Source organism: Pterocles gutturalis, unplaced genomic scaffold (assembly GCF_000699245.1).
Source record: "Pterocles gutturalis isolate BGI_N339 unplaced genomic scaffold, ASM69924v1 scaffold20723, whole genome shotgun sequence".
In the NCBI taxonomy this organism is placed as follows: Eukaryota; Metazoa; Chordata; class Aves; order Pterocliformes; family Pteroclidae; genus Pterocles; species Pterocles gutturalis.
The window spans coordinates 9,554-25,624 of NW_010123553.1; the positions used below are offsets into that span (position 1 = coordinate 9,554).

The following is a 16,071-nucleotide window of genomic DNA, read 5'->3' on the forward strand; positions in this document are numbered from 1 at the left end:
GAGAGGGTAGAAGTCCGGATCTATCTCGGAAGAGAGTTATATTCCAAAACTACTATCCTGAAAACTGCTTTCAGGATTGTTTTCTCATCTCTCTTAGTATAGTCCCCTAAGAAAGTCAGCTCTATGCAGTATGGTCTGCTGTCCTCTCCCCCCACCTGGTGACTTTGAACCTGCAAGTCTTGTCGAATTTGACAGAGGAGTAGTTGTTGCAAAGGCATTAAAGTTCTGTAATTTTTGTGAAAGTTGGTCACTGGGAGAAAGGAAAACATATTATTGACCCTACTGAGGAAATGATGCAATACTAAATCAACAATTACCTGTTCTGTTTGGCCTGTCAATTGCCAATCAGCATAGGAGCACTAGCAAGCCAGTTGCAACATGTAGGCCTGAACCAGCTACAGCACGTTTGATGTTTGCATAGTCAGTAGTTCAGGGATGTTGTGTGGGGAGGGGAAGCTGTAAGTGTAGTGAGAAAGGGAAAGAACAGGGAGATGTGATAGGACAATATGGGGTGACAACAGTATGAAAATTTTATGTCTTTGGGAGCAAATCAATAGAAATAAAAGCTTTTTTATTTCTTCTCCCCAAAGTTTCCCTTTTCCCAGTGTTTTAATGCTGGTAATGGTGAATACCAATGTGAATTCTACCTTTTGAACTTGTGTGCTGTCGCAACTTAATGCTCTCGAGCTTTTATCATGCTGTTTAAACTCACAAAATTATATACAGCTTCAAAATTATATACAGTTCATTACCAGTCAACAAATTCAAAATTATTTCATACCCATAAAATATTAGATTATGTGCCATAATAATAATATATTATTGTTATTATAGATAATAAGTGGCTTTGAATTAGGTTGTATTCAGTTGAAGTATTTATGTCACAGGAACATTCCTTTGCTTTTCTGTTGAAGAGTAAGCGAGGTTGAAATCATATGAGAATAATAAATATGCTTACAGAACAAAAGATGAGTTAGTTATTTCTTATTCTTCATTTTACTGTAAATCTAAACTTGAGACAGATATTTTTCTTTATAACACAGCAAGGTTTGTAAGTTTGAAAGGGTATGTTACTACCAGTTTTGCCAGTAAGGAATTATCGACAATGTATACCAATTGCTATCACACATAAAGGTCTGTGGCTATAAAACAAAAGGGATTCTTACATCCTAATTTATAAGAACACGTTTTAAGGTATCCATACATATAAATGAACCCTAAAGACTATAAGAGTTTTAGAAAGTACATCAAAGTCTTTGCTTGATTCTGTAAGTTAGTGACATTTGGATTTTATTTCTTGTCATAAATATAGTATGTCTGAAATTTCACATTTGTTAGTAAGAGTTACTAGAGAGGCTTGCTTGTAAAAGCTATGATGTCTTTGTGGATATAACAGTCATGTACGTTGTGGTTTGTTTGGTTTTTTTTATCAAGCACGTGAACAAGTAAAACTTCAGGGTTGGGTTATAGAAGTTTATGTAATAGTCAATATGTTTAATGGAAAACGGCCAAAAATTTAGCCTGGCACTACCTCTGTGTGCATTGGTTATAATTTTAATTGACAATTTCAGTTGCAGATATGTCCTTCATTTAATTTGTTACCCTCTGAAGTTTATTTTTACCTTATGTGGTGAAAATGTATTCTGCAGGGGACTTAGCAAGGGGCTTATATTTTATTTACTTCAAAAATTGATTATATTGGAGATAATAGTTTAGTCACCACAATAAAATGCAATTTGTATTTGCCTTTTACCCTCAGATATCTTTATCCTTCAACAAATGAAGTCTCTGTAGAATATCAGGGTATAGTTATAAAATCGTTGAGAAGCTGCTTTGCATAATCTCAGATGCCATAATCACATGTGTAAGGAAACAATTGCAACATTCCAATTTAGTCTTAAGGATCTGGTTTCCAGTGAGCAGCATGTTAGGACAGATGTGTAGGCTGTTTGTAAATGCTATACATGTCAGAATCAACTTTGACTTCACCATGCAAACTTATTTTTGCATGTTATTTTTAGAAAAAAAAAATGGATAATGGTTTAGGACATCTAATATGTATATGCAGTTCATAAGACATAGTTTTTGTAAGATTTTTGGTCTGTTCCTTCTTTTAAAATTCTCTTAATTCTGGGCATACCATGCAACCACATTTAGCTTCAGTCTGAGCACTGATTTCTGAAGTTGAGGTATCCCTAACTGTTAATCAGTTCAAAATCTCAGTTTATGGAATTAGCTTGTCAGACATTTGTACAGTATAGCAAAACTTAGAAAAACAGATGACTTCCAAATAAATGAGTAAGGAGTTTTGGGACACATGGGAAAGTAAGAGAGCTTTGAGATCATTAATGTGGTAATAAAAATATAGCAAATACTCAGATGACACATTTGTGTGAACGTGATCTTGGATCAAATAGCAAATGCATGAATGTTGTGTTTGTCCGAATGTGACCTTGCATTGGTTCAAATATCAATCATAAATCAAATCCTAGCTTTTAATGTACGTGTAAAGAAAATGGCCTCGTAAATGATGCATCAAATCTTTGCTTCTCAGTAGTTGTGGTCTTCACATGTAAGTGTTCAGCAAACACACAGAGCATCTGTGTGCTAAACATGATATGTTTTTAGCTTCATCGCCTACAAGATGTTGTCATGAATGATTTAGAATCTGTAAAAGTTTGAAGCACAAATTGCTATGGCTGCTATGATTAACATCTGTAATCATTTGGATCTTTCTCAAGTATGGGATAATTTAAGTGGAATATAACAGTGACTTGAAGAGATACTGACTGAAATACATTGGATAAAGAACAAAACCTAGAGATTCTTTGAAGACAGGAAAAAAAAAGGGAGAGTGTGTTGCCAGGATAAAGGTATATGTAACAGTAAAGTGGGGTTTTTATTAGAAACTGTAGTGAGCTGTAAGTAGTACTTGTGGAACTATATTTGAACTCGAAAGAGAGCACATATCGGAGAACACAAAGTACTCTATAACATAGTGGTTATTAAGATGTTGCCATGGCTTAGTTTCTTGCAGAAAAAAAAATCCTATTGATCTTTTGAATCTCTTCTTAATAAAGTATACTTGCTTCAGAGGTCATGCCTCAAAAGTACTGCATGTTAAATCCAATCTGAATATTTAGTTTACATGTATTAATAACTAACATGATAAATTGAATAAACTTACCTCATACCGTTGTCCAGGCTGATTCTTTTTTTAAAATGTCATGTGAATAATGATATTATTTATTCTACAGATTAACCTTGTAGTCAATTCTCAACCATGTGTTAGATCTCATTATTTACTATAAAAGTGGAAACAGAGACAGGATAAATGGAGAAATTGCCGGTTTTTCAGGATTTCTAGGTGTCTTGACAATAAAAGTTGAAGCAAGACTAAAGGCTTTAACAGAAAGTTTTCCACTTAGGTCTTTGACAGTGCTTGCTTTGTTAAGAGTCAGGAATTATCTAGACAGCAGACTGGATTATAATGTAGTTTAACATGAAAAACCCAGAACCTCAAAATAACCAAATCAAACCAACCAAAAAACTACTGCAACAAAGACAAGAACCCACCAAAAACACTTCCTGAAGAAAATAGTAAAGTGAAGGACAACATTATAGGTTACCAATAACCCTAATATAATAGTTTGTTAACTAGTATTACTGTTGACTGATACTGAAGTCCTGACTAATCAACTGTTACAAGAATTTAAAGGATTTGCAGACATAGGTTTAAAATGGGGATCTGAAAGCTTTACATAGACATATAGCTGCTTCTGACTTGAGTTTCAGTTCAGGTTTCACTAGAAGGAAGAGTCAGGTTTCCTGTTCCCAGTTACAGAAACCACTGAAGTATCCACCTTTTGGATATGAGAACTCATATTTAGAGGAGAAAAAAAACCAAAACAAAAGATGTCATATTGGTAATCTATGCAGACTTGACTCTATTTGAGCTTGAAGTCAGTTCAAGCAACAACCCAGTCTCCACTCTTTACAGAAACGAGGCAGGAAGAATAGATTTTTATTTTATTAGAAAGACCTTGATGCAAATTTGAGTAATGTCACATTTGATGCATCTGATGTCCATTTATGTGGAAGAAAGCAAGCATGACTTCAGACAGATGTCAACTTGAGGCAATAGACCTGTAAGTCTTGTCTCTGGAGCCTGAAGGCAAAGGTTGCGAAACCTTTATGTCCCATTGCTGATGAACTGAAATCTGGCTGCTGTTGTTCAACGGGTTAGCAGTGGCTAATTTAAAGATGGGCTTCAGATACCATCGTACTGATAACCTAGAACTGTGGTGTTTCTTTACATCTTAAGTTGAGCTTGTCTGCTAGAGGTTGACTAGTCTAATGTTCTGGATCAAATATGATGAAATATATTTTCTGGTTAATATAAAGTCAATGCAAAAGACATGTATGTAAGTGTATAGTGTTCTCAACTGAATTCCTAGTTACCGAGTTCCTAGTTACCATGTTCTTGAGGGGCTTGCTGAATTTAAAATTTCCCATTGAATGGGAAAGCCATTTGATGCTGAGATGTTGTTTTATTCTTTACAAGCAACTGAAGTCTTTCTTTGAGATAGATTCTACTCTCAGCTTGAGTTTACAGTATTGGAATTTTTTTTTTTTTTTTTTTTTTTTGGAGTATGTTCTTTCAACTCAGGGTAGATGCCTCTATCTTCCATTTCCTGGATTTCTGTGGGAGTTTTACTGCTGGAAGGATGATGAATAACTGTGGGATGTGTATGGTCTCCCCAGCCTGTATGACAGTTCCATGGCCCTGTCAAAAGATGATACCGCTTAATTTCATAGAGACGCTGTCTGATCTGTAGAGCAGTTTTCAGCTCTTATCAGAGACTTAAGAGGCTTGGCTGCTTTTCTTCAGACAATGCAAGTGCCTGCTTTACAAGTCCAGCCTGTTGATACAATCACTGGATTCTTCAGAGGGGATTCAAGCTGAACATATACATGTATTTGTTGACCGTGCAGCACATGTATCCTTCTTCCCAACTGCTTTTTTTCTGCTCCCTGTGTTGAGCCAGCACAAATATTTGTAAGGGTCTGCAGTGAACTGGATCAGGGAAGCGATCTGATCAAAAAGTACCGCTTTTTAATTTGTAGTCATGGCTCTGGAAAGGCCATTGAGTTCCACTCAACCCAAACATGTAAGTGATGTGCTTGATATTAGGTGAGATGAATACCCCTCTTACGCCTGTTTGCTGAAAATTAATTTCTGCTTTGTAATTTTTTTCTCCATTAGCAGTTGCATCTGTTGTGTGAAAGAGAGGGTATGATGTTTGGGATAAATAGTTTAATTACCTCCTGAATAGTTTTGTTGCTGTCCTGTTATTAGTTACTCCTTAAACAGTAATCTTGTCAAAACAAACAATTCTTAGAACTATTTAGAATATAATCAATGTGTTATGTAATTGAAATAAATCATTGGAGGAAATCGTGATTATGTAATCATGAAGGTATAGAAAGCAGCTGGATAGTTTTAAAGCAGAAATGTTGCATTTAAAAGGAGGATGAGTGGCCCTGGTTCGGAGACATTTCTCTAACATTAATGTACGCAATGAGACTCCGCTTCAGAGAGTTAGGACCCATGCAGTAGCTTCTACTCTGTGCCATTAAATCTTGGAAAGAAGCTATAGGGAGATGCCATCAGAGATTGAAGCTGGCTCAGTAACTGCAAAGTAGTTGAGCAGTGACTGTTAGTGATTATGTCATTGTTCTTTGTATTTTTTCAGTCTTCCTTGGCTGATCAGTTGCTTTTTTCCTGTCTCTTTCTGTATAGGGTCTGCCCAAATTTTTGTACCTGAGCAGTGTTAAGCAATAATTTCAATAAGTATTTTGGACTTTCTGGTCTTTGTAGGTTGTGATATTGGTACAAATGCAAAATTTTTAACTGTGTCTTTGTAGATACTGCAGTTACAAAGTTCTCTTTCATAAGAAGATACGGTAGCATTTTCTCTAGCAATCCAAGATGACTTTTTATGTCTTGCCTTTAACTGAGTGTTTTTAGAATCATACAGATGGAGGTGTTAGATTTTGCTTGGGAGGGGCATAAATGTTAAGCAGATGTTCCTAGAGCCTTAAATTTCTATTAATACAGATTCTGCATTATGGCTGCTTTGTGCTTGAATATTATGTAAGGAATCTTTCATGTTTAGTACAGGTACCTCGCTTGTTTGTTTGCTCTATAGAATTTGTATCCTGATGTTATATTTTACTGTTGGTAATACTCTTCTTGCCACGTGGCAGGTGTTGCTTATGTTAGTATTGCCTTACATATGTTATTACTTTCAAAAGTGATTTGCACAAGAAAAAGTGTGGATTTGTAGCACTGATTTGTAAATTACATTTTATAATTTTATTAAGTAATTTCCTTATTTTTTCTACATAAAAATAACTGAACAACTAACAAAACAGTGACTTCTAAGAACTGAGATTTTTGTTAAACTAGTGGGATCCTGTATGCCAAATATGATGTATATTGCATGCTACAAGAGTTTCTGGCAACATCATTATACCTTTCTACATAGGTGGAAGACATCTGTTCCATATATGCCACAAAATGAACTTAATTCTAAAATTTCAACAATTTGCCTAAATAAGCCACGTTGGCCTTATCACTACATTTTCTTCTACTCATGGTGGGCTAATAGGAGCTGGTGCTGCAACACAGAAGAATTGTACATGCTTCTGACAGTACATCTGTTGAAGAATACTTCTGCTTAGTGTAGCATACAGAGTCAGTTGCTCACGTGGTACTGTTCGTGCCTGAGCTGTCATTAATCAGCACTGCTCTTGTGTGCATCTTCTTACTGCTGACTTGCTTGTACAGCATGTTAATTCATCTGTTTTAGCCCTGTCTTTAATAAAAGTACTTGCTCATGGTGTTGGCTAATTGCTTGTATGGAAAAGTTGATAAAAATTGTTAATTTTCAATAAGAAAATCTTGCCTTTCTTTTATCTTTTTGGATCATGTCTTTTAAAATCTAACGGGACAGAAAATCCTGGGACCAAGGAAATGCTGCTGCCCTGCTCAGTAAGTTCTGCTTGGGTTTGGCTGAGTAATATAAAAAAAAAAAATATTCCTATATTGTTTTTACCACTTTTAATACCAGTCAGCAAACCATTTGCAGTGTTTCAAAACTTTATCAAATCTTCCCATGTGAGATGAGAAAGGTGCTACCTCTGCATCTTCTGATGCAATGAGAGGAGGGAGGAAAGTAAAACTCATCATAGGCTCCACTTTCTGAAGCCACTGTGGCCTGTATTCTTCCTTCAAGAAACTCTCTAGCATTCCTCCAGTTCTGCAAGTACTTATGGATCAGAGAAAGAGGATTGTCTTTTCTCCCTTTTTTGTTCGGGAAAGAATGTTCTTCCTTTTTGATCAACGGATAAATTAACATCTTTTTTTCCTGCTGCAGACCAATATAAACCAGGTTGCCTTACAAGCTACCTAATATCACTTCTGTTTAATGCACTGCCCAGTTATAAGGGGAGTTGTTTGTGGAAAGAGCATTATGCAGTACATATGTACATTCTACCATAGTGCATAAAAAAAATAAGGTAGCATAATCAAGGTTGTGTTGAATTTTTCATTACATAACTTTTAAGAGCTTACCTTTGCAACTTTATTATCATTAGTCAAAATTACTGTAGGTGAATTTTGATTTGTTTTAAAGGCAAGGATGCTTATAAGTTGCAATATGGTATCTTGGAGTACAACTGTGTAGAGGGAAAGAATGCAAAGTTTTTCAGGTCTTCATGAAGAGGTGGCTCATGAAAATTTTTCATCCCATGAAGAGTAAATTGTCTTTGTTTTAGGTTCTTAGTACTTTGTAAAATATAAAATATTACTAGTATGTAAGGTTACAAAGTATGAAAAATAAATCAAATGTCACTGGATAGAGGAGAAAGCCATTTCCCAGATGGGAGACTGAACTTGATATTTCAGTTGCCAGATTTTATTTTCAGCTATTTTTATTTCTAGTTGGTTTTTATGTTTTGAATCAGGATATTGGCAATATCCTGTAGCTTACATATTTCAGGCTCTTCCTGTTCACCTAAGTTTTCTAAAAGTATCTACTGCAGCCACTAGTTTTAAACGTGCTGTGTTCAGCCACATCATTCTCAAAGTGACCTAGAGGTAATGATTGTTTCAACTTTAACCTTGATATTTGCAAGCCAGCCCTTTACACAATCAATTTGTTTATGCAATAAATCCAGACTTTGTTACTGCTTCTCAGAGACCTTTGCATCTCAGAGACCTGTTTCCTTACAGGGATTATCCCTACTGTGGCAAGTATTCAGTGTGGAAGAGCTTGGGGTTTAGTCTCCCACCATCCCATTCCAAAAGTGAAGCAAATAACTGATTGCTGCATGATTAGGTATTTTTCTTTGATAATCTGACTGCGATTTCTTTAAGACCTGTTTCAAGTTTTTAGGTAAGTTACTCAATGGGTGTTTGCAGTGTGGTGGTTGGAAAGGAGGACTTCTGAAAATGGACATATTTCAGAGATAACAGGCTATGAGAGAGCACCAGTAAAACTTGTTTATCCTTAAAACCATAGTTACATGAAATTGCGTTCTTATTTTTCTATGTCATACGCTCTTGTTTTCAGTTTACTTTGTGTGTGTTTGTATGTGGATGTAGGAAAGGAGGTATGGAGACTAAAATATTGTATGGGAAACAGAAAATCCTCTGCCAATGCCTTTGTGGCGCAGAATTTTTCTCTTAAAAATAAGAAGAAATGTTGACTTATGCAGATGCTTGTGTGGAATCATCATGCTGCAGCTACCACATCTACTGTACATGTACAGCTTTTTTTGTAAAGCAAAATACTCTCTGTGAATATTACTTAAATTAACTTCATACTCATTACCCTTTCTATTTTAGAAGCTTTATGTTCATACAAGCAAGGATGAATACATATTAAGTGAAACCTGCCAATGAAAGCATACATATGTGTGAACATGCACAAAATATAGAGAAGAGGGAAGGCAAATGGTTTATTGCATGAATACTAGACATTTACTTAAAGGTTTTTCATGCTTATGAAAAACAAAGTATAAAAATTAATTATAACTTTTTCAGTAATGAAAATATTGGTATGTTCGGACAGTCTTAAGAAATGGTTATGTAACAGCTATGCTTGCGAAGGTAGCCAGTTAATCATTGACAATAGCCGTAATGATTAAGCAGCTGTAATTTACTAGTAGCGTTTGAAAGTACAAAAGGGTACGTAATTTAATAGTTAAAACAATAAGCCCTTCATTTATGTTTCACTAGTTGTTAGGTTGTTTTTATATAAATTCAGCTAAAAAGACTGCTGAATTTTGTTTACTGTACATGTGGAAAAGTATGGTGCAATTTGGGCAATACCAGGCATGCTGCTGAAAGAGATGTTGCCGCGTTCAGAATTCAGCTATCAAGCCTTCCCTTTGCTTTCCTGTCAAATAATGCCTGTTTTGTTTCAAGGTAGACTTCAGTGTTCACTTAATACTTTAAAAATACTTGTGCTGGACGAAGAAGTCATACTTGGAGAGATGAATGTGATTCAGTAGGGAACTTGAAGTAATGTTGGGTACAAGGAGCTTAGTGTCTCCTGGAACCTCCTCAGCTATCCTGGGGCAGAGTACTTGTGCTACATATCTGCAGAGGAATATGTTTCTGTGCTGTGAACAACTGTTTCAGCCTGGGAGGACCTCATGAAGAGCGCACTGGAGGAGCAGTGCCAATGATATGCTCTGCCATTCCTTTCTTCCTTTTTTGTTGATGGCTCCTTAGTGAGACAAATTTGGTAGTCTCCTTTGGATTGCTGGAGAACAGTTGTTATTATTCCCAGCTATCATTACAACAACAACATATATCAAGGTTTCTTTACTCTTTTCCCCCATGACATAATAGCTACATCACAGGGACAGAAAGTTAACTTCACTTTCACAAATAAAATACATAGAACTGATTTCTCATTTCTCAGCTTGAGTATATTCCAGTTATGTCAGGAATATCAGGTGCATAATGTAATGTGTGGACTCTGTTAGATAACAAACAGCAAACAGCAATTAGTTCTAGGGGTTAATGAGCTGGTTCATGCTGCCGCAAAAGAGAAATTGTACAAAGATACTTAAGATTTAAAGTATTGGCAGAGAATAACAGATTATGTTAACCAGAAGTGTTTGCAGTTGATTCTTTGTCTTTCATATTTTGTGGAAGTAATATTTTGTAAGGTACTCTGCATCTGCAAAATTAGAGTCTTCATGAGATTGGAAGCATTGTTCTGAGTACATACAGATGGTTTAGCAATAAAATGTTTGTCAGATAACCTACAATAATCTGTGCCATTTCCCTTTGGTGTGTGACCATATAATCCTAAAGCATTAGGGTAATAATTTTTTTTAAGTCATCTTTTATTTAGAGTCCTCATTCATATAATTTCTGATTATTTTTTTCTTTAGTACCTATGGTCATGTATGTTACAATAATTTTGATTTCTATTTTATATCTTCTGACAGGCTTATGAGTATCAAATATAGATATTTCTTAATATTTTGTCAGGTTACAAGCCAGCAGGATTTATAAGAGAAATGAAGGTGGTTCTTGGAGACATGAGAGCTGTTGAGCTTTAAAAGAAAGTGACAATTGATATTTATTTTACTAAATAGTTTCAGATTATGGAAATTCTGTAGGGACTATAATTACTACCAATTACACTTCAGTCCTTTATGTGAAAGAAGTTGTTTCAGTTTTTCCAATATAATGTTTATGTTGTAAAATAATTAGGCGTCATAATCAGTATTTCTTGGATGCTCTAAAAATGAAAGCTGCATCAGCCTTTCAACTGATCCCTTCAGAAAGAAGTTGAGATGTGCATGAGAACTCTTGTATTGCTTATAAATATTCTATTACAGTGCTGACAATCTGGCACCATGTCCTAATGAGTATTTAATATATCAAATTGGATAACTTAGTTCGACTGGTTTTTGGTTTTTTTTTAAATACAGCCAGGCTGTGCATAGTGATAGAGTGGCAACGTGACACATCCAAGTAAAATCAACAGTAGCATATCTGTTGTCTGTAACTGGTGTTAGAAATCATGGATAAATTCCCATTCGTAGTCTTCTAGATACTCTTATTTGCTATACCATGTGATATAGAACATATTTTCCTTTTCTAGTTAAAACTATCCTGTTTTGAAGAGATTGGGTAAATAGATCTTTACTAAGGTTCCCTTGTAGTATGAGTTGGCAAGTTAATCACAGTGACAGCATCTGGGCGTCTATCCTAATCAAGAAGGGAGAGTGGAATTCTCTCTCATTTGGTTTTTAACATAAGGTATTTAGAGATTGATTCTTATAATTTGTGATTCCTTTCAGTCTTCAGCCTTCAGAACTCTATTGTACTTGGCTTTGTTTTAATAGTCAAAATACAATGAACCTGAGAACTCTGCCATGTCAGTTATGCTGGACAGATCCTGAAATCTTCAGTGTTTAATTTCATAAAGAACTTAGTTTTAGCATGTGAACTGGGTAAAATGAGTGAAAGCTCTGGATTCTGCTACATGTTTGTGTGTATTACTCCTTTAGTTCTATCCTTCCAGGTACATGGTAAGCTATTAAACTAGGGAAAAAAATCTGTAATCTTTGCTCTACAAGGGTATTTCAGGTGGAAAAATGTCCCACAAGCTAAATATTACAACTATTTTCATGAATTACAGGAATAAGACTCTAGACACTGTTTAAGTAAACTTTTTTTAGCCCCAAGATAGTTTCTTTCAAAAACAGGTGCAATGACGCACAGAGCTGTAATAAATTGCCCAAGGATACGTAAACCATATTGTTTTGTTCTAATCATCAGAGTTTATGATTACACTACAATTTCAGTCTCCCCTTGTACCTGAAGGGTTAACTTTTTTATGTCTATTCACTTGGCTAAAAACGAATAGTGGGTATATAGGATGTACAACTACAGCCATTTGGTATCACAATTAAAAAATTTGGGTACTGTGAAAATCAAAAGGAAGTTTTGCCAAGTCTAATGTATATACTTGAAATAACATTGAGTAGCGGGAAGGATGTAAATTGTGGAATAGAAAGCTTTATGTAATACAGATTTTTTTTCTTTAAATTGTTTGTTTTGACAGAATCACAGAATGAACCCATTGGAAAGCACTGTAGGAGTGATATATATACACCATTGATTTTCCACGAAATAGCAGAAAGAAGCAGGAGTGTGCACGGATAAGTGCACCTGAAAAATAAATAATTTTAAAACTGTGTGTGCATTGCTGGTCGTTACAAGCATAACCTTTAGTCTTCTTCAGAGGAGGTCATTCTGCCCTCAGTTACATCTGTGTAATACCTTGTAAAGTTATGCAAATAAAATTGAAGGCAGACTTTTGCCATCAGCCTGGATATAAAAGGCTTGAGTGTAGATATCTTGCTTCAAAACATTTTGAATTTTTTTGTGGATAACTGAATAGAAGTGGTGTCTGTCTTTTGTCATTAGCATGTAAAGCAGCAGTCAGCACTTTGTATTGCTTTTAACTGTACCCTTTTGATCAATTACATATCCAAAAAAAAAAAAAAAAGTTTTTTCTCCAGAATAAATGCCCAATTTTCATGGGATGAATCTGTCATGGATTATCAAAGAAAAGGATTGATTTCTTAATATAAAATGGTTGGTGTCATAGGAATCCAGACTAGTTGGTATTTGAAACTTAAATAACATCAAGGAAGATTTATTTTTTTTAAACTGTAAAAAATTAATTGTTGTAAAATCAGCATTTGTATATCTCCGTGTAGGCAGTTGTTGGAAGTTGGCAGTTTCAAGCTTCACACTAAAGTGCAGTTCTTTGCAAAGGCCAGCATTGAGCGGTAACCCCAGTAACAGTCAGAGCTTGTCTAAATGCCTGTGCATGTTCACTGCATGGACAAGACTGCAGCAGTATGTGTTTGTACACATACTGTGTATAACGCAAGTATTAATTACTTGGTGTAAAATATGAGTTTCTTTTAGCAGAAGTATATCTGTGCAGCAGTAGTAAAATTCTGCAGTACATTTACTAATTTCTTACCTGACAAGTCAATGGCAGATGAACTAAAATTTGACTAACAGCAGATTTCTAAGAAAAAGTCACAAAGTTGATGATGCTGGTGCTTAGTTTTGAAGAAAACTTTAAAAACTTGTTTCACTGTAGGAAGTAAAACTAACTCTAGGAATTACAGAGATACTGGGTTGTATATGCTGGAGCACTCTTGCTGAAGGTGTTCTTTGACCAAAGTAGGTCAAAAAGTATTAGTTTGGCCCACTTCTACAAATATTTTGGTATAAGACAGTGTTTTGTTCTCTGCGGTGTCGTAAGACCTGTTGAACAGATTTGGAAGAGATTGGAACAGAGGACCAAATCGACATATCTAAAGCTGTTAGATAAGATGAGCAAAGACTGCTCAAACATAATATGTATGCATATTGGTATTTGTTAATTTTCTATAAATTTTGGTGGGAAGTGAATAATGCTTGCTATAAAAACACAATATGTAACTTTTGTCAACAAAGGAGAGAAAACAGCCATCTACAGATTGATCTTGTTATAACTTTAATTGAAGTATTTCGGGGATTTTTTTTTCTCTGTCCTGTTGATGATCCATGTTTCATAAAGCTTCTGGAGCAACTGTGTGTTGTATAATATCTGAGTGTGTTGTATAATATTGTATTAGAATTCTTGTATTCAGTGTGCTGTAACTGATTCAAATATTAAATAAAATATTCTGATATTGTGAATACAGTATTATTGTACTTATAAATTGTATAAATATAATATAAATTGTATTTTAAAAATTATTCTTTCACCAGAGTAAAGAAGTTTAAGTGACTGCTCTACTTGATCAAAATGGTGGACACGGAAAACCAGCTCTATCCCCTTACTCATTTGGAGGAGGATGATATCGGCAGGCCCTTATTTGTCTGGAGAGTTCCTACAAGATATGGAGAACATTCAAGACCTCTCTCAGTCTCTAGGTGATGATAGCTCTGGAGCTTTAAGTTTAACAGAGTTCCAGTCACTGGGAAATGGTCCAGGATCTGATGGATCAGTTATAACAGGTAAGAGAGTTTTGGTTTACCATAAAACTTTCTGTTATAAATACGCAGTGATAGAAATGAAAAACATTTCTAATGCAATAATTGTTGTTTATGACTGAGTAACACTAGAAATATACAAGCTGATTATAGCATGGTCTTAAAATATTTAAGGCTAAAGTTAATTTATTAGACAAATGTCACGGTAATGTAAAGTTGCTGTTTTAAATTGTCATTAGTACCAACACCTTTTTAAAAATAATTTTTAAAAAATAACAGTTGCTAGCAAAGAAGTTACTACGTAATGTCATACAGGAAGTCACAATATTGCACTAAAGGAACTACCCATTTTTTAAAGTTTCTTCAAATCACATATATTTGAAGAGTATGGTGAAATGTTTGCCAAAAATTTATAATCTAACCCTTGAAAGCTTACCTAGAATTCCAGTATATTTTAGTGTACTGATGTTTGAAACATGCTGGTTCTCAAGTAGCATTGTTCAGCTAATGACTTCTACCCTGGTTGGAATAACAGTCTCAGAGTGCTGATACATTATATAGTCTTTAGTCAAAATACCTTTTTGAGAGACTTTGTTTGAGAGATCATAATGGAAATAATTGAAGCGGTATGGGACACAGCAATAATGTCAGTAAGGTATTCCTTTTGAAACTGTGGTTTTACAAACCTTCTAGCAGTAGAGCCATTTTAAGCAGTTTATGATTAACTTTCTGTTTGTTTTACATTTGTTTTGGGGGTTTCTTACTTTAAATCGATTCCTAGGCTGTGTTCACTATTTTACCTTGCAAAAACTGCACTAATACAACTGAGGTGTGCCTCTGTGCTAAAGTGGCTGAAATGAACTGTGTGAGTTTTGAAGGGAGAAGGGAGATGTGCCTCTTGGCACTATTGCCCAAAGGAATGTTTGTAGAAATATGATTTGGGTCCCATTTGGTAGCAGACCTTCACATTAGAGAGATGCCTAATACAGGAAAAGTTATTGTGTGCTGAGTTTATAACATAGTCCTTCTGCGACATGAGTTTTTCTAATTTTTTGTGTGTATGTACAAGTCCTGCAATAATTTAGATCAGCTTCTACCTTCAAATTTGAGTATTCAGTGTTCATTGCAAAACGTTCTAGTTGTGCTGTTTGAAACGATGGAAAATGTAAACTTTTAAGGCTCAAATTCCGTTAGGCAAGTAGAAAGAAATGAGAATCACACTTCAAAAAAATCCTGTGTTTTAGGCTGTTCTTGATGACTCTGATGCCTGTGGGCTTGGCAGTGCTGGCAATGCAAACTCTTGAGTTCTTTGCCAAGGTTTTTTCCAACATAATACTTGCTGACCTACATTCACGAGTGTTTCTTAATCTTTCTGTTAAAATAACACACCCATTAATTTGCTAAAGTCTTGTAGTGCAAGTTGCAAGATGGAAGATAAAAGAAGTTCTGGCCTCAGAAAATATTTTCCTCAAATAAGGTGGTAATATTACTTGAAATAATTAAGATTGCAGTGTATTCGTTTTGCAACACATTCATCTGGTAGTAAAATGTCTGGAGAGTTTATTTCATTATCCAACAATTCAGAAACACTTTTCCCATTATAATCAAAAGGTAAAACATCTGAGCAAGGCTCTGATTGCTGGATTTTCTTAGAAGCAGACATTTGTATTACCTTCCTTTTGATATCTATTTGACCTTTCTACTGATGTGCAGGAGCATGCTTTCACTTTGAGAAAATTCTTTAGAAAGAGAAATTGTCTAACCGCTTTTGAGGCCTCAGTTATAGATCATAACTTAAAACTAGTGAGTAGCTCTTCAGATGTCAAGGGGACTTTAAGTATATCTCAAGCATAACTCAATGTGAGTTAGGAATATGTCTCTCGTACCATAGCATAGATCTGATGCTCAATGCTGCGGGACAAGAGATGGAAGATGTAAAGGCACATTGAGCTGTTAGTAACTTTTCTGGAAAG

At 35.1% G+C, this 16,071-nt stretch overlaps 1 protein-coding gene across 1 annotated transcript in view; it reads left to right on the top strand.

Annotated features, from left to right (window-relative positions):
* The first annotated feature begins 8,312 nt into the window (after positions 1 to 8,312).
* The window catches only part of PPARA (peroxisome proliferator-activated receptor alpha), an 18,675-nt gene continuing 10,916 nt past the window's right edge, over positions 8,313 to 16,071 (top strand). The window contains 3 exon segments of the mRNA XM_010077959.1: positions 8,313 to 8,462; positions 13,874 to 13,976; positions 13,978 to 14,122. Of these exon segments, the coding sequence (XP_010076261.1) occupies positions 13,911 to 13,976; positions 13,978 to 14,122 (211 nt within the window). The 5' untranslated portion in view covers positions 8,313 to 8,462; positions 13,874 to 13,910.